At 51.4% G+C, this 20077-nt stretch overlaps 3 protein-coding genes across 17 annotated transcripts; 1 reads left to right on the top strand and 2 right to left on the bottom strand.

Moving 5' to 3' along the window:
• Window positions 1-1762: 1762 nt before the first annotated feature.
• On the bottom strand, window positions 1763-4681 carry HAGHL (hydroxyacylglutathione hydrolase like). Its single transcript, XM_084537402.1, has 8 exons — window positions 4454-4681; window positions 3653-3717; window positions 3402-3519; window positions 3012-3120; window positions 2782-2885; window positions 2517-2618; window positions 2353-2432; window positions 1763-2070 (listed from the first exon to the last, which is right to left on the bottom strand). Exons 1-8 carry the CDS (start codon window positions 4556-4558, stop codon window positions 1905-1907), a joined length of 849 nt encoding a protein of 282 aa, XP_084393528.1. The 5' UTR covers window positions 4559-4681; the 3' UTR covers window positions 1763-1904.
• Window positions 4682-5283: 602 nt separating this feature from the next.
• On the bottom strand, window positions 5284-16844 carry HAGH (hydroxyacylglutathione hydrolase). 15 transcript variants are annotated; one of them, XM_084537387.1, is made up of 11 exons: window positions 16148-16229; window positions 15712-15753; window positions 14027-14057; window positions 12453-12634; window positions 11931-11995; window positions 10278-10395; window positions 9106-9214; window positions 8357-8460; window positions 7795-7896; window positions 7260-7339; window positions 5284-6716 (listed from the first exon to the last, which is right to left on the bottom strand). In XM_084537387.1, exons 4-11 carry the CDS (start codon window positions 12555-12557, stop codon window positions 6617-6619), a joined length of 783 nt encoding a protein of 260 aa, XP_084393513.1. In that variant the 5' UTR covers window positions 12558-12634; window positions 14027-14057; window positions 15712-15753; window positions 16148-16229; the 3' UTR covers window positions 5284-6616. The 15 variants fall into 15 exon arrangements, with proteins under 15 accessions (XP_084393513.1, XP_084393521.1, XP_084393515.1 ...); XM_084537395.1 differs by having other exon boundaries at window positions 16057-16152; XM_084537389.1 differs by lacking the exons at window positions 14027-14057; window positions 16148-16229 and adding an exon at window positions 16686-16844.
• Window positions 16401-17653, top strand: FAHD1 (fumarylacetoacetate hydrolase domain containing 1). The gene has a single exon (XM_084537401.1). It carries the CDS (start codon window positions 16539-16541, stop codon window positions 17208-17210), a length of 672 nt encoding a protein of 223 aa, XP_084393527.1. The 5' UTR covers window positions 16401-16538; the 3' UTR covers window positions 17211-17653.
• The last annotated feature ends 2424 nt before the right edge of the window (window positions 17654-20077 follow it).

Below are 20077 nucleotides of genomic sequence, written 5' to 3'. Positions count from 1 at the left end.
GAAGTGCACAAGTCAAGCTGAATTAGCTGTAGATTAAACTGAGGATTTGCATTTTGTCACCTCCAGTTACCAACATGCACCTTACTAAAAGCTGCCAAAGGACTTTCTACCCAGACCACAGCTCCCACAAACTCTCCCAGGTGTCTGCTCTTGCCACGGTATCAAGAGCAGCTCCAGTTTCACCCAGCCTTTGAGCTGCACGCTGCTGTCAACACGAGCAAGCCCCGTGCTAGTTTGGGAACCCTCCCACATGCACCCCAGTGCATCTTCACTCACAATATACAGCGTCCAGGGGCACTTCCCAGGTACGATGCCTGTAGGGCATCACCTACAAACTGCACCATCACATCTGAACTGAGTAACTGGGATGCAACAGTACCGAGGCAACTGGTGCAGCAGGACTGACTCTTCCCCTCCTGTGCAGAAGAGTAAATTCTAACGATACAACAAACAAACAAACAAAAAAAAAAACTTAGTCAAGTTTCTAGCAAGGGAAAAAATGGCCATAAAACAGGCTTCAGTGGTAACAGATGCCGTTCACAGTCCACACAACAGATCCTGAAGTCAATGCTATTCCAGTGTTAGGAACTATAAAGTTTGTAATCAGTGCTGATTAAAAGGACACCCCCCGTGGTATGGGGCTGTGGGGCCAACTCCCCTGGTTGCTCCTCTCTGTTCTCATGCAATCTGCATGACCTAGGGGTAAACTGAGCAACACCGAGCCAACGAGTCACACACATTGCACAACTGAAGGAAAGGAAAAAAGAGATTTGTGTGACTGCCCAATGCGGGGCAACCTGCCCCAAAACCAGCCCCATCGGAGGGATTTCACAGCTATTTACAGAGCTACCTTCAAGCCCTATTTTTCCCTAAAAAAAGAAAACTACGTTACTCAGTTTTGTAATACAACTCACCACCACCTGCAAAATAAAAGCGCTACACATTTTTCAGACTTAACAAATAAAATACAGTACTGGTTCTGCACAAACTGAACAATGAGGGCTGCATGCTCAAGAGGCATAAGAGACCCAGCTGCTCCTCACTCTTACTCCAGAGGAAAGGCGAGGTATGTGTGAATTTATCCAGTATTTTTCCAGTATTCTATCTTGAGGGAAAAAAATTGTAATGGATCCATAGCAGCACACTGTTGCTTGCTGCCTAAAAGCTCTCCCACCCTGAAAAGCACTGTATGGAGTGGATGAGAGCATGCTCTCCTCCACACCTGAACTCCACCTGAAAGTATCCTGCAAGGCTTAAGCAATTTGGACGGCTCCGCTAAGTCAGCAATTGCCTTAGAAACCCCTCCACGATCTCCTACATTGCCTACTATAAACCAGAAAGTAAAAAAGGAAAAAAAAAAAACACACAAACCACAACGCAGGCAGGGTTTCTGTCAGCCCAGCTCTGAAGTCCAGCAGCTGCTGATGCCCAGCTCGATGCCCAGCCCCTGGCTGCTGGGAGCCCGGGGCCAGCCCTGCGGCAGCTCCTGCGTGTCCCCAGTGCCTCGCACCCGTCCCTGCCCCGGGCCTGATCAGGGCATGGGGACACCCCGGGTAGTTCGAGGCAGCTGGAGGCAGCAGAGCCTGGAGCCCACTGGGTGCTGCCAATCTCCCCGCTCCCCCCAAACGCCTCCTCACCCTCTGCAGCAGCACCCACGGCCCGGTGGCGCAGGGCTGACCAGCGTGGCTGCTCGCTGGAGGCAGCCACACGTTTCCAAAGCTCCTGAAGGCAGCAGGAGCTGGGCTCGGCGCTGGAGGGAGCGACAGCAGATTGGGCTGAAAACAAGCAGGTTTGGGACAGGAGCCCCTTCCCAGTGGCAAGGCCCTCACCGCCACCACCGGGATGCTGAATTTCGGTGGCTGTGCCCACGGTCACACCAGGGAGCCGCCTGCTGCCACCGCGGCTCACTTCTTCTCCAGGAAGGGGCTGAAAAGTCCCCAGTCGAAGGCCAGCACGGCCTGGGGATGGGGCCGCTCCTTGGGCTTCTTGAAGTTATCCTTCTCGGTGCGGAGAGCCCTCAGCACCTCCACCGGCTCTGTCTTCCCTGTGAATTTCTGCACGGCCTCCTCCCTGCAAGGGCAACGGCTCCGCTGGGATGGTGGGGACGGGATGGGGACCCAGCTCGACACTGGGACAGCGAGGGGCATGGCCTCAGGTTGGGGGCACTGTGGGCATGTGGCACCCTCCCCTCCCTCGGGGTTTGGAGTTCCCACTGTCCAACAAAGCCACGGGGAGAAGGGGCGATGCTGGAGGAGAAGAGGGAGCAGGTTTGGGGGCAGGAGCAGCAGGACAGGGATGGACACCGGCCCCATTTTGGGCCCTTTGTGCCCCCAAGGTGCTGGCTCTGCTTACGTGACCCGCAGGAAGGGGTTGTAGAGGAACTCCTCCTGCAGCGTGGAGGGCACTGTAGGCAAGTCATCATCATCCCGCTGCTGCAAGGAACCAGATGCGTCCAAAAACCCGCTGGCACCCAACATCCCCCCCACCATCACCTCTATAAGGGCACGGACACCTACCTTGGCCCACGCAAGTTTCTTCTTCACTGCTTCGTTCTCCGGTTCCACTTTTAAGGCGAACTTGAGGTTTCGGACGGTGCACTCGTGGCCGCAGAACACTTTCTGCAAGGGCAGCGGGAAGCACCCAGCGTCACACACGCTCCTGGTGCCGGATCCAACCCTGCTGCACCCCAGTGCATGCAGCCCCGAGGATGGGCGCTGCCACCCCATCAGCCCCCCCAATATTTCGCCCCCCCAGGCAGGGGGGGAGATGCAGGGTGCTCACCGTCTCCTTCGGCAAAGCCCCCAGCACCTGGGTGAGGTTGGTGTACATCTGCTCCGCCGTCCCCTCGAAGAACTTCCCGCAGCCTCCCACGAACAGGGTGTCACCTGCGGGGTGACACGGGGCTGGGCACAGGGGGGGACCCCAAACCCGCAGCCGGACAGAGGGATGGGGCAGATTTACCCCAGGAGCATGGGGTGGGGATGGGGTGTGTGGCAGCAGGGTGGCGGTACCTGAGAAGAGAGCCGGCGCGTCCGGGGAGCCGTCCTCCCACATGAAGTAGCACATATGGCCTGAGGTGTGGCACGGGGTGAAGAGGCACCTTACGTGGATGGCCCCAAACTGTGGGGAGGGAGGGTTTGGTCTATGGCCAGGCATATCTGGGCTCACCGCGGACCCCCGGCTTCCCCAAACCCCCGTGCTGCCTGCCCAGGGCCTAGTGGGTGGGGGACACTGAAGGGGACACAGCCTTTGGGGTGCCCCAGCACCATCCCAAACACACTGGGAAGGGGACAGGGCTTCACCCCATGGTCAGTGTGCCCACCCCACATGAGCAGTGCCACCTCTGCATCACCCCGGGGGCCGCACACCCACAAACACCCCCGGGCGCAGGGCACACACACCGTCAGCTCCTCGTTGGGGGCCACCTTGTGCGTCAGGGCCCTGATCCGCTCATCGGCGCCGTACACCCGCAGCCCGGGGCACAGCCTCGCCAGCTCCTCATTGCCCCGCGCGTGGTCCCTGCACGGGGAGAGGAGGCAATGGGCACCACTGGGCACTGCTGGGCACCACTGGGCACTACTGAGCATGGTGATGGCCATGGCCATGGGCACGGCCACCACCCGCACCCCGTACAGAGGCCAGTGACACTTACCAGTGGTGGTGGGTGGTGAGGACGGCTCGCAGCACCACGTCCTCCCTCCTGACGATCTCCAGCAGCTGGAAGGGGCCAGGAACAGGAGGTGGTGAGCACCCAACACTGCGCACCCAACACCAACACCACACACCCAACACCCCGCAGCCACTCTCGGAGCACCCAGCACAGCACAGAATCGGTCCCCCACCGACCCCGCTCTGCAAACCGGGTGCCCAGGGAGACGAAAGGCACCCCAAAAACCACACACGGCCAGGGGGGGCTGAAGGCACGGCTCAACATGCAGGACCCATCGCACAGAGCAGGGCAGGGGGTGCAAAGGGGCAGCTCCCGGGGGGTCGGGGGCTGTTTTGGGGTTGGGCTCATTTTGGGGCCGGGGTTGGCACAGCAGCAGCAGGGAGGTGGGCCCGGTGCGCCCCCCCTACCTCCCCTCCGCTCCTCCGCTGCAGCCGGGGCTCGGCCGCTTGGAGCCACCCCGGGGGGAGCCCAAATTCAGCGCCCCCGGGGCTGACCCTCCTGGAGGAGGAAGGAAACGTGCGAGCAAGAGGCGAACGTTTAAAAAAAAAGCGAAAAAAAAAATAAAAAAAAAAAAAAAAAGAGGAAAAACAAAACAGAAAGCGGCGGCGCCTGCCGTGCCTGCAGCGGGGGGGGGGGGAAGGGGGGCACGGGGACGGCTTTAGGGGGACCGATGGGGGCCGGTTGGGCTGTGGGGGGGCTTTGGGGTGCCCGTAGGGGGGGTCTGCTCCGGGTTGAGCCCCCCCCGAGCCCCCCCTTGGCAAGGGGAAGGGCCCAAGCTCTCACCCTTTTGGGCACGGCGGCGTCCACGGCCACGGCGTCTCGGGTGCGCTCCTCGATGACCAGGTACATGTAGTTGTCCTCCAGCACCGACACCACCTTCACCTTCATCTCCCGGAGCCACCCGCAGGGACCCCCCCCGGGAACCCCCCCCCCGGAGCCGGAGGCGGCCGCTACCTGCGGGAGGGGCCGGGCGGGGAGGGAGGGGAAGGGACGGGACGGGAGGGAGGGGAAGGGAGGGGAGGGGAAGGGCTGCGGCGGGGGAGGGCGGTGTCCAACCTCGTCCCCTTCCCTCCCTCCTTTTCCCTTCCCTCCCTCTTTTTCTTCTTCCTTCCTGCCCTCCCTCCCTCCTTTTCCATTTCCTTCCCTTCCCCTCCTTTTCCTCTTCCTCCCATCCCCTCCCTCCTTTTTCCCTTCCCTCCTTTTCCTCTTCCTTCCCTCTCTCCTTTTCCCTTCTCTCCTTTTCCATTCCCTTTCCTCCCTTCTCTTCTTTTCCATTTCCTTCTCTCTCCCCCTTTTCCCTCCCCTCCCTCCTCCCCCAGCTCGGTGCAACGCAGCCACAGGGCAGGGGGCAGCTCCTCCTGCAGCCACCAGTGCAATGCAGGGGGTAAATCAAGCCCTCAGCTCCCCCCCACCCTCCCCACCCCATTTTCTTCTTTTAAAATAAAAATATAGTCTTAACAAGACCTTGTATAAAGCCTCAGATGTTCCCCAAATGCCTACCTGCTCCCCTGTGGGATTTAGAGGCAAGCTGCTACAAGGTCGCTCGCTGACTTTAATCACCAGTACAAAAAAATACGACTTTAAGAGGTCCACTTTTTTTTTCCAGACTGCCACACTGTTTACAGCTGCGTTTATTTCCCCAGTTGTCAAACAGCCATCAGTACAGTCATGCTTAGTTGTAGCAGCACAGCATTCAAGTTAAGGAGTCAGTAAAGTTTTAGGTACCATTTTTCTAAAATACATAAAAATTTACCCTTTTTTTTTTTTTTAAAGCAAATAAGGAAATGGTGCTACACCAAACTCCGCTCCTACACTGCCACTCAGCACGCTCTTTAGAACAGCAGACCAAGTTACAGAGCTGAAATCCAGGCGGTTGTGCAGTCCCTCACGGCATTGCTTACCAACCAGCGTGCACTAGGGAGAGAAACTGGAACCAAAACTGTTCAAATCTGTTACAGATTCAGCTGTGAAACATTTGTTTGAAAATCTCTTGTATTTGAGCAGATCCGCAGCATGCAACTGAGACCAAGAAACGAGGGATTTAACACACCTGGGAGGAAGATGCATTAAAGACAGATGCCAAGCCTTTAAGACATTTATATGCTAGGTAAGTTCTTTCTTCTCAGGGAACAGCAGACAAATTCCTTCTTTATTTTTGTGGTACTCACACAAGTAACACACAGATCACACCCACGAGCAGTAAGCAGGTGCATGCAAGCAGGCTTAAGTTAACAGGGAAAGGGCATAAGCAGCGGTGCAAGCCAGCATGCTGCCTGGAAAAGTTACTGCAGTCCATGACAAGGAATGTCAAAGAGAAGAGAAGATCCCTGCAAAACAGCTGGACAGTCCCGGCGTGCCATGTGAAGAGCCAGGCCACAGCATATTTAACAAACCATGCCCTCAACTGGCTGCGGCAGAGCAGGTCCGTCACCGAGAGGTTTTAGTAGAGCCAGAAGTGACAGACTTAGAATAGTTTAAGTAGCAGCATGGAAGAAAAGTTTCTATCTTCAGATGGCAATGCAGTTAACTGCATTTTGTCCCTGCTTTAAACGGAGACTGAATACCTTCACGTAGAGCAGCCCCAATCCCACTGTCTGCATTCACATTAGGCGCTTACAAAAATAACAGGAGTTTTTTTCCTAGGCATCAAGGCTTGGCCCTTCCCTACCCCAGCCTCTGAGCTATGTACCAACGCTTGTAAAATGATCTGCATGTGACACGTGACAGTTCGAGAGCCAGCAATAAAGGGATAAATATTCTTCATCATAATATAAATATGCTGTAGAGTATCTCAACATGGGCAAAGTGCTTTTTTTTTTCCTCAATTAAAATAAAATAGAAACCTAAATAAGACTGTCTCAACCACAACAGAACGTTCAATTCCTAAGACATCTGAATAATCGAAGTTGCTATGAAACTGACAGTAAAGTGACCTAGGCAGAGTGCTCAGTCCTTCGGGACCCTGAAGTTATCCTTCTCTTTTCTGATGGCTCCCATTGTCCGGATCGGGTCCGTCTCCCCGGCGTGCTGCTGAACTGTCTTCTCCCTGCCAGGAGGAAACAGGGACAGTAAATGCAAAGGCTGCAAGATAAAATCTCGGGTATGAAGTCACTACTGCCACATTTTGCCTGTATCAAGGGGATATGTTCCATTTAAGATCAAGGACTCAGGGCTTTGGCACAGGCTTATCAGCTCTCTTGGTTTAGACACTCACGGGCAAGAGGAAGTTGCAAACACTTTTATGCTTTGAATGGCATCTTTTACTGCGTCTGTCTGCCCAACCCTGCGTGCTGAAGGAACATCATTACAGAATAAAGCTTGTTCTGGCTCCTGAAGTCAGGGACTTCAGCACTGGCAGAGATGCTCGCCAAAACCCTTCCAATTCTACTGCAACAACCTTCTGCCAGGACAATGAGTACTGTACCTTACTTATGGTATGCAAATGCTTTAAGGAGAGTCTTGAGGGCATCAAACAGGAATGTGTGAAGCAAGAGAGTAATTCACACTTAAGGCTCTTTGTTCAGAGACCTCATCCTTCCCACACCCCGCTCCACCCCAAGCCAGAGGGCCCGTTCCCACCCCTCCCTACCTCACTCTCATGAAGGGGTTGTACGTGAACTCTTCTGCGATGGTGGAGGGTATGGTTGGCTCGCCGCTGTCGTACTTGGCCTAGAACAAGGGAGAGATTTCTGCCTGATGGGGAATGTTTTGGTGAAAGAGGAACATCCCGGGTATGAACCATGATGGGTTAGCGTTGCACCAAATTGCCAGAGCCACACACCGTCAGACAAGGACCAAAGTCAACAGAGAAAGACCTGGGTCATAGCTTTCGTGGGACAGAGCTGATCCTCCCACCTGGATGTGGATAACCAGCCTGGAATTGTACCAAGCAGTTCTCAGGGACGGTCACATCTCCACACGACAGCAAAATGTCTCCTCCAGGCCTCACACCCAACCCTTTTCCCCAACACATTGCTCCCCTGAATGTGCAACCGTACTGCAGCTTCTCACTCGGATCTACCTCCCCTGAGCCCCACCACTGTCCCCTCTCCTCTACCTCCTCAGGGAGGCTCTTCCTTCATGAAAGCACACAACAAGTTTAGGAAAAGGATGAACCAACCTACCTTGGCCCAAGCAAGCTTCTCCTGGATAGTTACATTATTGGGTTCAACGTGCCGAGCAAATTTGAGATTGTTGATAGTGTATTCATGGCCACAGTAAACTCTCTAGGAAGAGAAATGATGAGTTATATGTGGTAACTCTGAGGGCACAAAGGTGGAGTGCCAAGTACCATCATCAGCGTTATTGTACACAGCAGAAACAAGAGTCAAGCCCCCACGTTACACCGTTCTCTCTACTAGAGACAGACGCAAAGGGCTGGGAGTTATCAGACAACACTAAGTGCAAATTTAACAGTAAGCCTCATGAAAGGACCAGGGCATCCAAGCTCTCCAGCCTTAGTTTCAATAAGCAGACTCTACTTTCCCCACAGAACACAAGCATATTTGGGTATCTATTTCCTTCTCAAAGGACTCCAGCTATTCGAAGACAACTCCTGAAGTGAGTATTGAAGAAATGCACAGGAGAAATTCTCACTGAACACTGTTATTGAGAAGATGTTTTTCTCTGATGTCTGTAGTAGTTTCTGGCTGGTTACCTTACTAGCATAAAAGAAGAGTTCCATACCGTTTCAGGGTCCAAGCTGCCCAAGATCTCAATCAGCGCTCTGTACATTTCCTCTGGGGTTCCCTCGAAGAATTTCCCACAGCCGGCCACGAACAGCGTGTCACCTGCAAGCAAGGCGTGACATGGCGTCAGGGCCAGACAGAGCTCTTCACACCCAATGTGAACACCCTGAGGGCTCGGTCTTGCCGTTGCTGCCCTCTCTGCAGCTCACGCTGCTCTGCCCTCACCAGGAAGGCACGGGGACAGCCAGGCTTTACTGCTGCCCCACACTGGCTCAGTGCTACATAAACCCACACAACAAATGCCTCTCTAACCTGATCTCAGCTTCTGATGCAGGAAATCCCACAGCCTCACCAGGCAAACCATGCCAGAGCTTCCCTACCTGTATCTGCTGTTCACTCTTGTCCCTTCTACAAGGAACACTTGTCCTCTTTACTGTGAGGACAACAAAAAAACAACAACCAGCTCATTTCAGTAAAAAAAGCAATAGAGGTAGGACTCATCCAGGGCTCATTCTTGATTTTGCTTGCAGGGTGTCCAGCAATAGTTTACAGAACTAGAAGAGTTTCACCGGTTTCATTTACAATTACTACTAGGTAGCTTTGTGCAGGGACAAGGTGTGGGAGTTAAATTAGCTGCACTGGTAATAAGGAGTGAATGCACATCCAGAGTCAGGAGCACACAGGCAGAGGGGTAGCTTATTTCTTCGCAACACAGACTGCCGGCGGTGTAACCTCCCAACTCCTCACCTGTAAAAACAGCAGGTGGCTCGGAGCTATTTGGCTTAGTCACATAATAACAGATGTGTCCAGAAGTGTGACACGGCGTACAGAGGCATTTCACATTAAGAGATCCCACCTGAGAAGAAGGCAGAAGACTGGAGCTTAAGCTACTGTTTGGGAGCATTTGTACCATTAGAAAAGAATTGCAACTCTTACAATGGCCTAGTAGTCCTACAGGCAAATTCTCACGTAGCTGGTCAGTAAACATCAGCTCTTTTCCTGAGAGAGTCCAGCAAAAGAGTTTTATGGCAAGGACTTGGAAGGGAGCTGTTTCCTCTTAGCAGGTGTTGTTACAAAGAGAACTGCCAGATTCTTTCATTTGCATGCAGAGTGACTCAGCGTCTGGTTGGCAGCAAGGGAAAATAGATCTAGAGCCATACAAAATCCTAAACAAAGTTAATCAAGCGGAAAAAGCTCCAAACAAAAATGAAGCTGAAGGGTAGAAGTGGAAGACGCTCAAGAAAAGGGAGGGATTAAACACATTCATGAGGATGTTTACCCCACAGCCTTAATTTGTGCACCTTCCCATGTTCTTCTGTGCTCCCTTCTTTGCTTCTGACTGCCCCACAAAAGGTGCACTGCAGGAATAGCAGTGACATTCATGCCAGCCTGCAAATTTCATAGCAGTTTATGCAATCTGCCAGCTCATCTATAAACAAACAGCCACGTTTCAACAAGGTTTGCCACTTTAGCTCTGGAAAAGCAATGCAAGGCAGCTAGCCCTGCTGGCCCACTTTGTCTTCACCCTGTATTTCAGCCTGCATTCAGAGAGCACCGTTTGCATTTCCTCAGTGCTACCCAGGCTCTAAGCAGAACACAAGCCCTGTGCTTTCGCATTTTGGCTCTGACCACCCCAATTAAGACAGCTGTCAAAGAGCAGACAGACACCCAGCATATCCCAGGCAATACACATGTCTGAGCCATGCCAATGTTACCATGAGAACTCACACCAGCTAACAGGAACCAGAGGGACTATGGCTCATAGGGCAGGAAAAGGGGAAAAGACGTAGTTAAGCCATCAACTACTTCCAAGAAATGTTAAAACAGTAAAAAACAAAAAACACCACACCAGTCCACCTCCAAGCTGTGAGATGAATGGGAGATGCCCTCAGCCAAGTCCTGCAGACCACTCCTTTTACCTTAAGCGTTGTCAGGTGAGACACCTTCTGTGTCAGAGCTCCAACTCTGCTGTCCCCGCCGTACACGCGCAGCCCCGTCTCCATCTTAACGAGCTTCTCGTTTCCTCCAGCATGGTCCCTGGAAGGTCAGAACAAGGGATTTTGGTAAGGATGAACACACATTTATCTTTGCTTGTATTGCAACAGTAACCTCCAAGTGATCATTTCTGATCAACTAGTCTCCCAATATCCTGACTTCTAACACCATCAAAGAGCATCCTGCGTCAGCACTAGTGGAGATATTTAACTGGCACTTAAAGAAACTAAGTGCTGGTTGCTATAGAGCAGCACATTCAGGAAGGATTTCTAAATAGGACCTTGGTCACTGTCTCTCCAACAACCCCCTCAGTTTCACACCTGGTTGGGAAACACCAGCCTCAGAGGATCAGAGTCACCTCTCCAGTAACTGGGGCACTGAGATGACTGGGATAACAGTTATCGATTCAGAGGCTCCGCCACGACCCATGGGAGAGGTTATTCAGGTTCAGCCCTGCAAAACTGCTAAAGCAAAACATTCATCTCCATGTCCCTGGCAGAGTTAATCTGCAACCCAGGTAATCTTCCCACAGCTGCTGACTAAGTATCGTGCTGCAGAGACATGCCCCAGCAACTCAGCGTTGCACTCCACGGCTACCTGCACGTTTATTCCACTGACCAGCTAAAAGAAGTCAGCATTTTGAAGGTTAAAGGCTCTAACACAGAGAACTCGTAGTCTAAACAATGTGCCTGGTCATAGCAAGAATTACTCATATAAAGTCTGGCTTGACTCCAGGCACAGGAAGACTTTCCCATCTTTGTTGTGCACTCGGCTACTGCGTACTGATTTCTCTGCACTTCACTTCCTCGTGTGCTCACCATGCCTCTGGACCAGGTAAGGACCAGACCATCCCCCAGAGCTATGCAAACAAACAAACAGCATTTGGGATAGCCTGGGTGTGCCCAGTCTGCTAGCACCTGGACATCTTCTAGGAGAGATCTTGACATACAACTTCAAAGCAGCCCTTTACCAACCCCAGACTGAGGGAGTGTCTTCCTTTGCCTCACAAATTATCTCGCTACTGTGCTTCCGAGTCTGTGCTAACGCTTGATCAGTCGTAGCTCCAAGCTGTCTGGTCAAATAAGAGCAAGGAACAGCCATAGCAACTGTCCCCCACGGGCACACAACGGCGTGCTGATTTGAGCCATCCTCTCTTAGAGACTTCTTACTCCATTTATCCCTCTCCTACCTTGTAAAGGAAGATTTGGGAGGACTGTCTGCTCCAGCTGAGCCACCAACAGTATGAGTAAGCATCACTGCCAAAGCAATTAAGAAGGAAAGGCAATGACCAAGGCCCAGATGCAAGGATGAACTCTCACCACTGGAGCCTTTCCTCTTTACTCCTGTCCTCACATCTGCACTCTGAATCCAGGCCCACCAGGACACCCAGGGACTTGTGTCCCTGCACAGAGTCAGTATCCTGGTGTCCGACAGGCCAAGGAGCACTGCCTGAGCTCTGATCCTCCCCTCACACCTAAGCTCCTGACTAGAGAAATCTGATGCAGAAGAGAGACAATTATTAACAGCTTGCGTTAATGTGGAGGAAAGGGGGATCCCACTACAGCAGATGAAGTTACCAGTGATGGTGTGTGGTCAGGACAGTGGTCAGCTTCACGCCATGCTTTTTGACTGCATCCAAAACCTGCAGACACAGGCACGAGGAGAGCATTAGAACTCACATGAAGCAACTTAACAGCATACCTGGTACCTATGTGCAACCACTACAGGGCTTGAGAGCCACACGTGCATGCAAACACCCCAGCAACTTTGCAGAGAGCCCAGCCCTCTTCAAGCAGTCATTACAGATCAGGACACGAGGTCTCTGATCCAGCCAGGCCACGACTAAACCCTCAGTCCCATTTCCTCTTTTCTGCAGAAGAGCAAACACGGGGAGGGAACAAAATCAGGGCAGTAACTCTCCAAGTCAGGGAGAAGCTGCCTGCGCTCAGAAGCTCAGTGAAGCTTTATCTGTACGCAGGAGAGGCCAGCATTTCCTGCCTTTCCCCAAGCCTGAGTCAGCCCGTGACTAATTCCCTCGTGTACGTGGCAGCCTGGAAGCATCTCCCGGAGAAGCAGCCCGCTCCCAGGGGCAGCATTACCTTCTGGGGCTGCACGGGATCAACTATAGCGGCCTCCTTCGTCTCCTCGTCGATGAGGAGGTACATGTAGTTGTCTGTGAGGGCCGGGAGGAGCTCCACCTTCATGTCGGCTTGCGTGACCGTCTTCGACTTCCTCTGCTCGTGCTCTGTGTGCAGGAAGAAAGCTCGCAGCCACACGGGACCTGGGGAGCCAAAAACAGCCAGACTTCAGGTTAGCCCTGGGAGGGGTAAAAGCGGGACAGCACAGCAGGTCTGCGGCCAAGGAGAAGGGCATGCACAGCCCAACCTGCCTCCTTCAGAGGAAAAGAGGAGAGCAGCCACCACGGGACAAAGCGTTAGTGTCTGGCTGTGTCACCCTGTGCCCTGCAGCGTGGGAGGATCTTGGTGCTCTGCAGCTTCTGAGAAAGGGATGGGACTCTGCTCCTAGGGATGTACTCATGCAGGCAAAACGCTGTAACTGGTTTCAAGGGGCAGGAAAGCAGAACAGAGAGGGAGCACTTGGGCAAAGGTCAGCCTGAGACAATGACTTTGCAAAAAAAAAAAAAAAAAGAAAAAGAAATACAGATACTGCTAGAACATAAATATCTGGTTCATTAATTGGGGAAATCACTTCTTACGTAGTGCCACAGAGAGAGGGGAGGTTCTCTGCGTGGAAGGCCAGGCTCCCTGTCTGGCAGATACCAGGCATGCACTGCAGGAAGGGTTCTTGCTCACGGACTACCTTGATGCAACAGCAGTGCTTCCCTATTTGCTTTTGGTTAAATGTTTAATCAAATCCAAGTAGAAAATCTGATTCCAGATGCAAATAACCTGGGCTCCTTTTTTCCCCCCACTCTTTAACTCACAGATGCACAGTTCTTAAAGAAGCAACTGAGTCATAAGAAGCTCTGCCATAAAAAAAGGGAAAGAAAACAAAGACAACGAGGCCTTCCACTGCCAGCAACCCACAGCATAGGCCTGGGTCCATGCACATGCAGGGTGAGAGACACGAGCCTCTACAAATCACACATCAGTTGTCTTCAACCCCCAAGGCCCCCACATGCCACTGAAGGTGCCTGCGTTGCTCTGAATCATGCTGGCTCAGCTCCTGGTTCATTTTGCATCACTGCCTCCAGCCCTAATGCTCCGCGCTTGGTGCTCGGTAACCTCCATGGGTGCCAAAGGGAGGGGTGATAATTCTCTAATCAGCCTGGCCCACTCTCAGAACAGCTCGGTCCTGATAAGAGGCAGCTTCAGGGAGCAGAGGCCCCGCAGGCTGCCTGCAGCCCACCCGGAGCTCCAGAGGCTGACCCACACAGTGCTGCAAAGCCAGGACCAAAGCTCCCACTGTGCATGCAGCTGTAAACCCAGGCACAGGGGTAGCAGCACCCCTAGGGCCCCTCCAGTACCACTATCCTGCCCAGAACATCTTCCCCTTCTGCATCACTACCTCACCTGCTTGCACTGGGAAGGAGGCACGGAGGGGAGATGGTGGTAAAATTAAATGCAAAAACATAATCCCAAGGCACAACAGTGTAGGCATGCTCTGGGTATTTGACACAGAAGGCACGTAGTGTTAAAGAAAGCATCCATACCTGCCAAGTGGTCCTTAGGGGCAGAAAAGTCCTTTTTTAAAAAAAAAAAGAAAAAAAAAGAAAAAAAAAAAGAGAGAATAACAAATCCTTACTATTACTTGATAGGAACAAAAAGTAATCGCTCCTCAACTGCTCTAGCATAACATGGAGCACTTTGCCTGTGGATGTAATCAGTCACAAGAGCTACATTTACTGTATGTTTGTTTGCAGAGTAGATGCAAACTGGAAAATAATAATAAAAAAAAAAAAATACAAAACCACAACCCTAGCTTGAACTCAAAGGAATTATTCACATAGTTACAATGCTTTCTTCCTATGAACCATTTTTAACCTTGGCCATAATTCTCAAGACTCTGCATGTTTCGCTCACGATTCGTGCACAACAAAAACAAACCACACCACACACGGAAATGTTTTCTGAGATGTGATCTAAACAAAGGGACAAGAAAGCGTCCACAGCCACATGAAACTCATTCTGACTCCCATCTGCAGCTGAGCTGCCCCTCTCCGGTCTGCCCGTTCAATGAGCACATCAAAAGCTCTCACGCACACCCAGCACCGCTCCTAGGAGAGCAGCAGGCTCAGCCCCAGCCCTGTTCATGCAATTCCCCAAGCAGTGCCTAGCCCCTGCTCTGCCCCAGCACCTAACGAAATGGTCTCATTTCGAGATCACTGTGATGCACGCGGGGCTCCTCCAAAATTAAGGTCCAATAATTTCATTTTCACTCATTCTATACCACGTCCCTGCTGACACTCACGGAGCAGCAGAGGCCTTTGGATCCCACGCCTGGTGTTCTGTGAACACCAGCACAGCCCGACTCGTCAAGAGGAAGGGTTTGCACATGGGAAGCACTAATGTTACCACATGCATGCTCGAGGTTACGGGCAAGCAGTCAGCAGCATAGGTTAGTAAGAGGTTACTGCAGTAAGGGGGTGCTTTATACACTTTCTCCACAGTATTTTGTTTTACTCTTTTTTTAATTACAGCAAAGAGCGGAAAATTCCTCTTTCAGATGTGGCTGTCACACATGAAAGTGACTGCACATGCATCCCCAGATGTACATCCCTGCGTTGCCACATAAGTAGAAACACCACATTCACTTTTTTTATGTGCAGATATTTTTGGACACCGGCCGAGCTCGCGTTGGCTGCACACCCCCAGGGAGCAGCAGCTCGCAGGACTCCCACCCGTGCACACCCTGCAACGGGGGAATTGGGTCTGTCAGCCCCTCGGTTTGCTCGTTCCCGAGATAGCATCAGGGTTTCCACGCCTGGCACTAACTCCCAAGGGTTCTTGCTCATAAGGCCAAGTTTTAAAGCTGGAGTGATGCAAAAGGCCTCCAGCAAGACCCGCCCGAGACACTGTCAAGCCCCAGCCCAAGCTGCAATTCAAAGAGACACTTTCAGAATTTAGGCCGCAAGTTTAAATGCACAGCCCAGACTTTTTTTTTTTTTTTTTTTTTTTTAACATTATCGATACAATTTCGCATTGAGCTCAGTTAAAATTCCAGCTCCCAGCCCTCTGTCCCCCAGATCCACAACCAGCGCCTGTGGCAGCCCAGGAACTCCAGGAGCCTCCAAGATCAGTTATCAGCAGATAAGAAAAAAAAAAAAAAAAAAAAAAAAAAAAAAAAAAAGCAAACCAACCACCACCAGAGCCAGGCTCCAGCTAAGCAGATACTGACCTACTTGGGGCTGTGAGTCAGCTTAAAAAGCTCTGCGCACCCCTGAGTGGGCAAAGGAGAAGAGAAGCCACCGTCAAACTGCTGCTCCCGGGGGGGACCCCCAGCCGCCCCCATCCCCCTCGGGGCCCCGCAGCACCCCCAAAGCCTCCTGCCCAGCCTCGGAGGAAGGGATCCCCGGAGGAAGGGGACCCCTCGGGTGTCAGGGGACCCCCCCTGAGCAAGGGGGACCCCCTCGGAGGCAGGGGGACCCCCGGCCGCCTCCCTCCCAAGGGCAGCCGCCGGCCGCCCCCCGCTCCGTGCCCGGCGGGGCAGGTGGGCTCCGGCCGAGCCTCCCTCCCCACGTACCGGCTCGGAGCAGGGCCCCAGCTCGCAGGGCGGTGCCGAGGCTCCGCCAGCCCCCGCCGCGCATGGTGCAGGCCCGGCCCGGCCCGGTTACCTTCGCTCCCCGCCCCGGGAGGAGGAGGAGGAGGAGGAGGAGGAGGAGGCAGCGGCAGCCCCCAGCGGCCAGCCCCGGCCCCTGCCCCGGCGTACAACGGGGGCGGCGCTGAGCCCGCCCGGCCTCTCTTTGCACACCCGGGCCAGGCCCTTTTTTTTATTTATTTATTTTTTAAAATTTATTTATTTTTTTCCCTTTTTTTTTTTTTTTTTTTTTTGCCCAGCCCTGTGGAGGGGCTGGGTGAGGAGGCGGAGGTACGCGGCCTGGCCCTAGGAGGCAGCAGGCAGTGGAAAGAAAGAAGGAAGGAAGGAAGAAACACGGAGCTGGATTTGCGGCTCCCAGCCCGGCAAGGACACCCCAAGGGCACCCCGGGGAAGGAGCCGCCGAGCTCATGGCCTCGTCCCGGCCCTTGTCTCGCTTCTGGGAGTGGGGCAGGAACATCGTCTGCGTGGGGCGCAACTATGCCGAGCACGCCAAGGAGATGGGCAGCGCGCCGCCCGCACAGCCCCTCTTCTTCCTCAAGCCTTCCTCTGCCTACCTGCGGGAGGGATCCCCCATCCTCCGGCCTTACTACTGCGCCAGCCTGCACCACGAAGTGGAGCTGGGGGTGGTGATCGGGAAGAGAGCCCAGGCTGTGACCCAGGAGGCTGCTATGGAGCATGTGGCAGGCTACGCGCTGTGCTTGGACATGACCGCCAGGGACACGCAGGAGGAATGTAAAAAGAAAGGTTTGCCCTGGACCTTGGCCAAAGCCTTCAACACGTCCTGCCCGGTGAGTGAATTTGTGCCCAAGGAGAAGATCCCGGACCCTCACAAGCTGAAGATCTGGCTGAAGGTGAATGGAAAGCTGAGGCAGGAGGGGGAGACCTCCTCTATGATCTTCTCCATCCCCTACCTGATCAGCTACATCAGTGAAATTGTTACCCTGGAAGAAGGGGATTTGATTCTGACGGGGACTCCCGAAGGAGTTGGGTCTGTGCAAGTAAACGATGAGATAGAGGCTGGGATAACTGACGTCCTGTCCATGCGGTTCAAGGTGGCACAGCAAACGCGTCGCTCCTAACCGAGAGCACGGCTGGGACCCTTGTCTGCATAGGAAAAGGCTCTTTGGGAGTAACTGGCGAACAAAGAGACACACAAACCATCCCGTGAATTAAATTTATATGGCCTAAACATCTACTGGACTCTCAAGTGTCAAGGACACATAGCTCATGAGCTCTGAAGACCTTTGGCCGAAACAACCCCATTTCCATGCAGTTTTCAGCCTCCTCTGAGGCTGTACAGCGGAGGCCAGGCCAGGAGTCCAACCCAGCGTGGGGCAGCCGGTTAATACCTAAACGGTACCTTGGAACTTTCTGTGCAGACTGTGCTGGGAGACGAAAACAGGGCAGGAAATGCAGCAGCAAGACTCTCGCTGTGTGTGCATGCCCTTCTGTTCTATATATTGACTTAAAATTGAAAAAATAAAAATAAAAAATTAAACATTAAAATGGTGATGTATGGAAAGTGCTCTGGGGTCCTGGTGAGGACTGCAGCTCTCCCTGTGGTACCTGCTTGTTAGTAGGAAGGCTTCCATGTCCTGGCTCCCAGGTCCCCCGTACGCTCAGCCTCCTTGCACAGAGGTATTGAAGTAGCAAGAACATACACGATGAGAAATAAAACTTTAACCTGAGGACTGGAATCCACCCAGGGTGTGAAGCTACATGCCCTGGCAGCTGTCAAGGTGGGGTTGTTGCAGCTTGGGGTGCTCCAAGGGCTGGCTCATGGGCGACCAAACAGCGGTCAGAGGTGCTCTGCTCCTGGGTGCTGGGGCCCATCATCACTGGGGAGCTGCAACAGAAAGGAGCTGTGGTGAAACATGGGAAAGCCTATGGGAAAGGTGCCTTTGCAAAGCACTGGATATGTTTTCATCATTACAGTGAATAATCTATAAAACCATAGATATCTAGGGGGGTTAACTAATCCCTTAGTAGGCTACCACTTTGAAAGTTACCCTTGGGCATTCTGAAAGCCCAGCTTCACATGTTGTGTGGGGTGGGGGCTCCTTTCAGTGGTTTTATTTCCAAGATCGAGGATTTGAGGTTGTAAATAAAAATTAGGAGCTAAGGCCCACCCATCCTATATGAAATCAAAGATGCATATGCAACAGTAAACCAAGAATTACAGCTTCAGAAAGAATCTCTTTCCTCAGAGTATTCTGCAATATAAAGATGTTTGCTTTTCACAGTAGTTTCATGATTCCTCCATGCATTTTTCAAGTGTACAAATTAAAAGAGGATTGCTTTCCCTCCCACTCCAAGGGGCGTTATGCAGCAGAAGTGTTCCAGATGCCTGGCAGATCTTTTTCTTAAACTAAGCTTTAAATATACTTCTAAAAGTAAAATAATACAAAAAATCAAGAATAAAGAAGCCCATTGGTAAAGATCACCAGTAAACTTGTCTTAATTTTCACTGATTTAAATATATTTTATCAAAATCTAACTGCAGCAATTACCATTACTTACATAACACAGTGCAACAGTTGAAGGTTTTTTAAAAAATATTTCCAGCTGTTAAAAAGCCACATCATGTAACTTTTCCTGTTTCCAAACTCCAACTGATCTTACGCTCTCGACCAGTTTACATGACAGTGAGCTCTCTTTCAAATCAAAGGAGTGACAAAACAAGTTATAAAATATTAATAAAAAACCTCTCCCCGTGAACATCAGAACTTACCATTTTCAAAGGCTGCACAGTTATCCAATTTCCAAGAAAAACAGATGGATTTATTTTTTTTTTAAATAGTTGTGAATGCTGAAGTGAAATGCTGAAGCCAGCTGTTAATAACTGCTAGAAGTTTTGTTTCAAAATGTACATTCAAAGTTTTACGGAACAAATTATGGCAGCCCAAAGACAAGTATCTCTGTGAAAGAGCAGTGTGGTCCAGTATACTGCCAATCATGTGGTAAAGGAAAGCAGAACACGTTGTATAACAAAACATGTATTTTTTCTATCAATACCTATTTTACTTGTCCAGCTGCATGCATCTTAAGCACATCACTGCATGCCCAAACACGACCAGGTACTAATCCTGCCAACACATACACATCTCAATTCTCTGCATTTTAACATCAGCCAATGGCTTAAAGCATGTGTAAAAGTTTTTTTTACGATGAGACCTTGTAGTAACTAAATGCTGTGAACATTATTCAGATTTTACGTAAACAACGCTTAAGGAATCAAGGCCAATTGAAATAAACGTTCAGCTATTACTTCTGAACAAAACCAGCCTCTGCCTTATAGAAATCAAAATGTTCTTTGAGTCAGTGGGAATGCTGTGCTCTGAATTTGTTGCAACTCAATGAAAAGCTGGGCCAAACAGCAAAGTGAGCTGGTCTGAACAGAGAACTTAGGGTGAATAATTCTGATGGAAAAAGGATGGAACTCGCTCTCTTTACTGTTTCCTTTCCTTTGTGCCTGTAAAACATTACTGTCTATGGCAACAGCAACAATGCAGTATTTGTAATTAGGTCTTAAACACTGTGTACCGATTGCAGAGCTGAGTTGTGATTAAAATTATTGGAAGCATTCAACACTTTCCAGATGTAACAGCTAATAGTCTGCAGTTGTTATTGTTGCAATAGCAGAGATGCAGTGACCCAACACATGCAATATTTGTACATTTAAACGTTTGTTCTAACTCACAAAAGTGCAAAGGTGCAACGTGAGTGTACTGATTGTCAAAATTCACTGTTTCTGCTATTGCTTCCTTTCTGCCATAGTGTTCAGACAAAAAAATAAAAATATCTGGAGAAGGGCAAAATGTACATACCTGGGTTCTTTCTGTTCAGCTAAAAACTGGGGAAGAAGAATTACTTTCTTTTCTGCCACCTACAGTCTTAACTTGTTTTGTTGATTGTCAGCAGTCCCTGGTAATTATTAGTCTGTTCT

The sequence above is a fragment of the Aythya ferina genome, assembly GCF_964211825.1.
Source record: "Aythya ferina genome assembly, chromosome: 15".
NCBI classification, from domain to species: Eukaryota; Metazoa; Chordata; class Aves; order Anseriformes; family Anatidae; genus Aythya; species Aythya ferina.
Note: the sequence above shows the minus strand (reverse complement) of the source record. Positions and strands in the feature narration are given on the sequence as shown.

Excerpts from the sequence above, each read along its gene's own strand:
- HAGHL (XM_084537402.1), bottom strand. The coding sequence starts at position 4,558 with ATGAAGGTGAAGGTGGTGTCGGTGCTGGAGGACAACTACATGTACCTG. Across the intron at positions 2,433-2,516 it reads AGAAACTTGCGTGGGCCAAG|CAGCGGGATGATGATGACTT; the intron begins GTAGGTGTCCGT and ends GGTTCCTTGCAG. Across the intron at positions 2,071-2,352 it reads AACCCCTTCCTGCGGGTCAC|GGAGGAGGCCGTGCAGAAAT; the intron begins GTAAGCAGAGCC and ends TTGCCCTTGCAG.
- HAGH (XM_084537392.1), bottom strand. The coding sequence starts at position 16,120 with ATGCGCGGCGGGGGCTGGCGGAGCCTCGGCACCGCCCTGCGAGCTGGG. Across the intron at positions 11,996-12,452 it reads ATCCCGTGCAGCCCCAGAAG|GTTTTGGATGCAGTCAAAAA; the intron begins GTAATGCTGCCC and ends CTGTGTCTGCAG. Across the intron at positions 10,396-11,930 it reads CTGACCACACACCATCACTG|GGACCATGCTGGAGGAAACG; the intron begins GTAACTTCATCT and ends CTGACCTTCCAG.
- FAHD1 (XM_084537401.1), top strand. The coding sequence starts at position 16,539 with ATGGCCTCGTCCCGGCCCTTGTCTCGCTTCTGGGAGTGGGGCAGGAAC.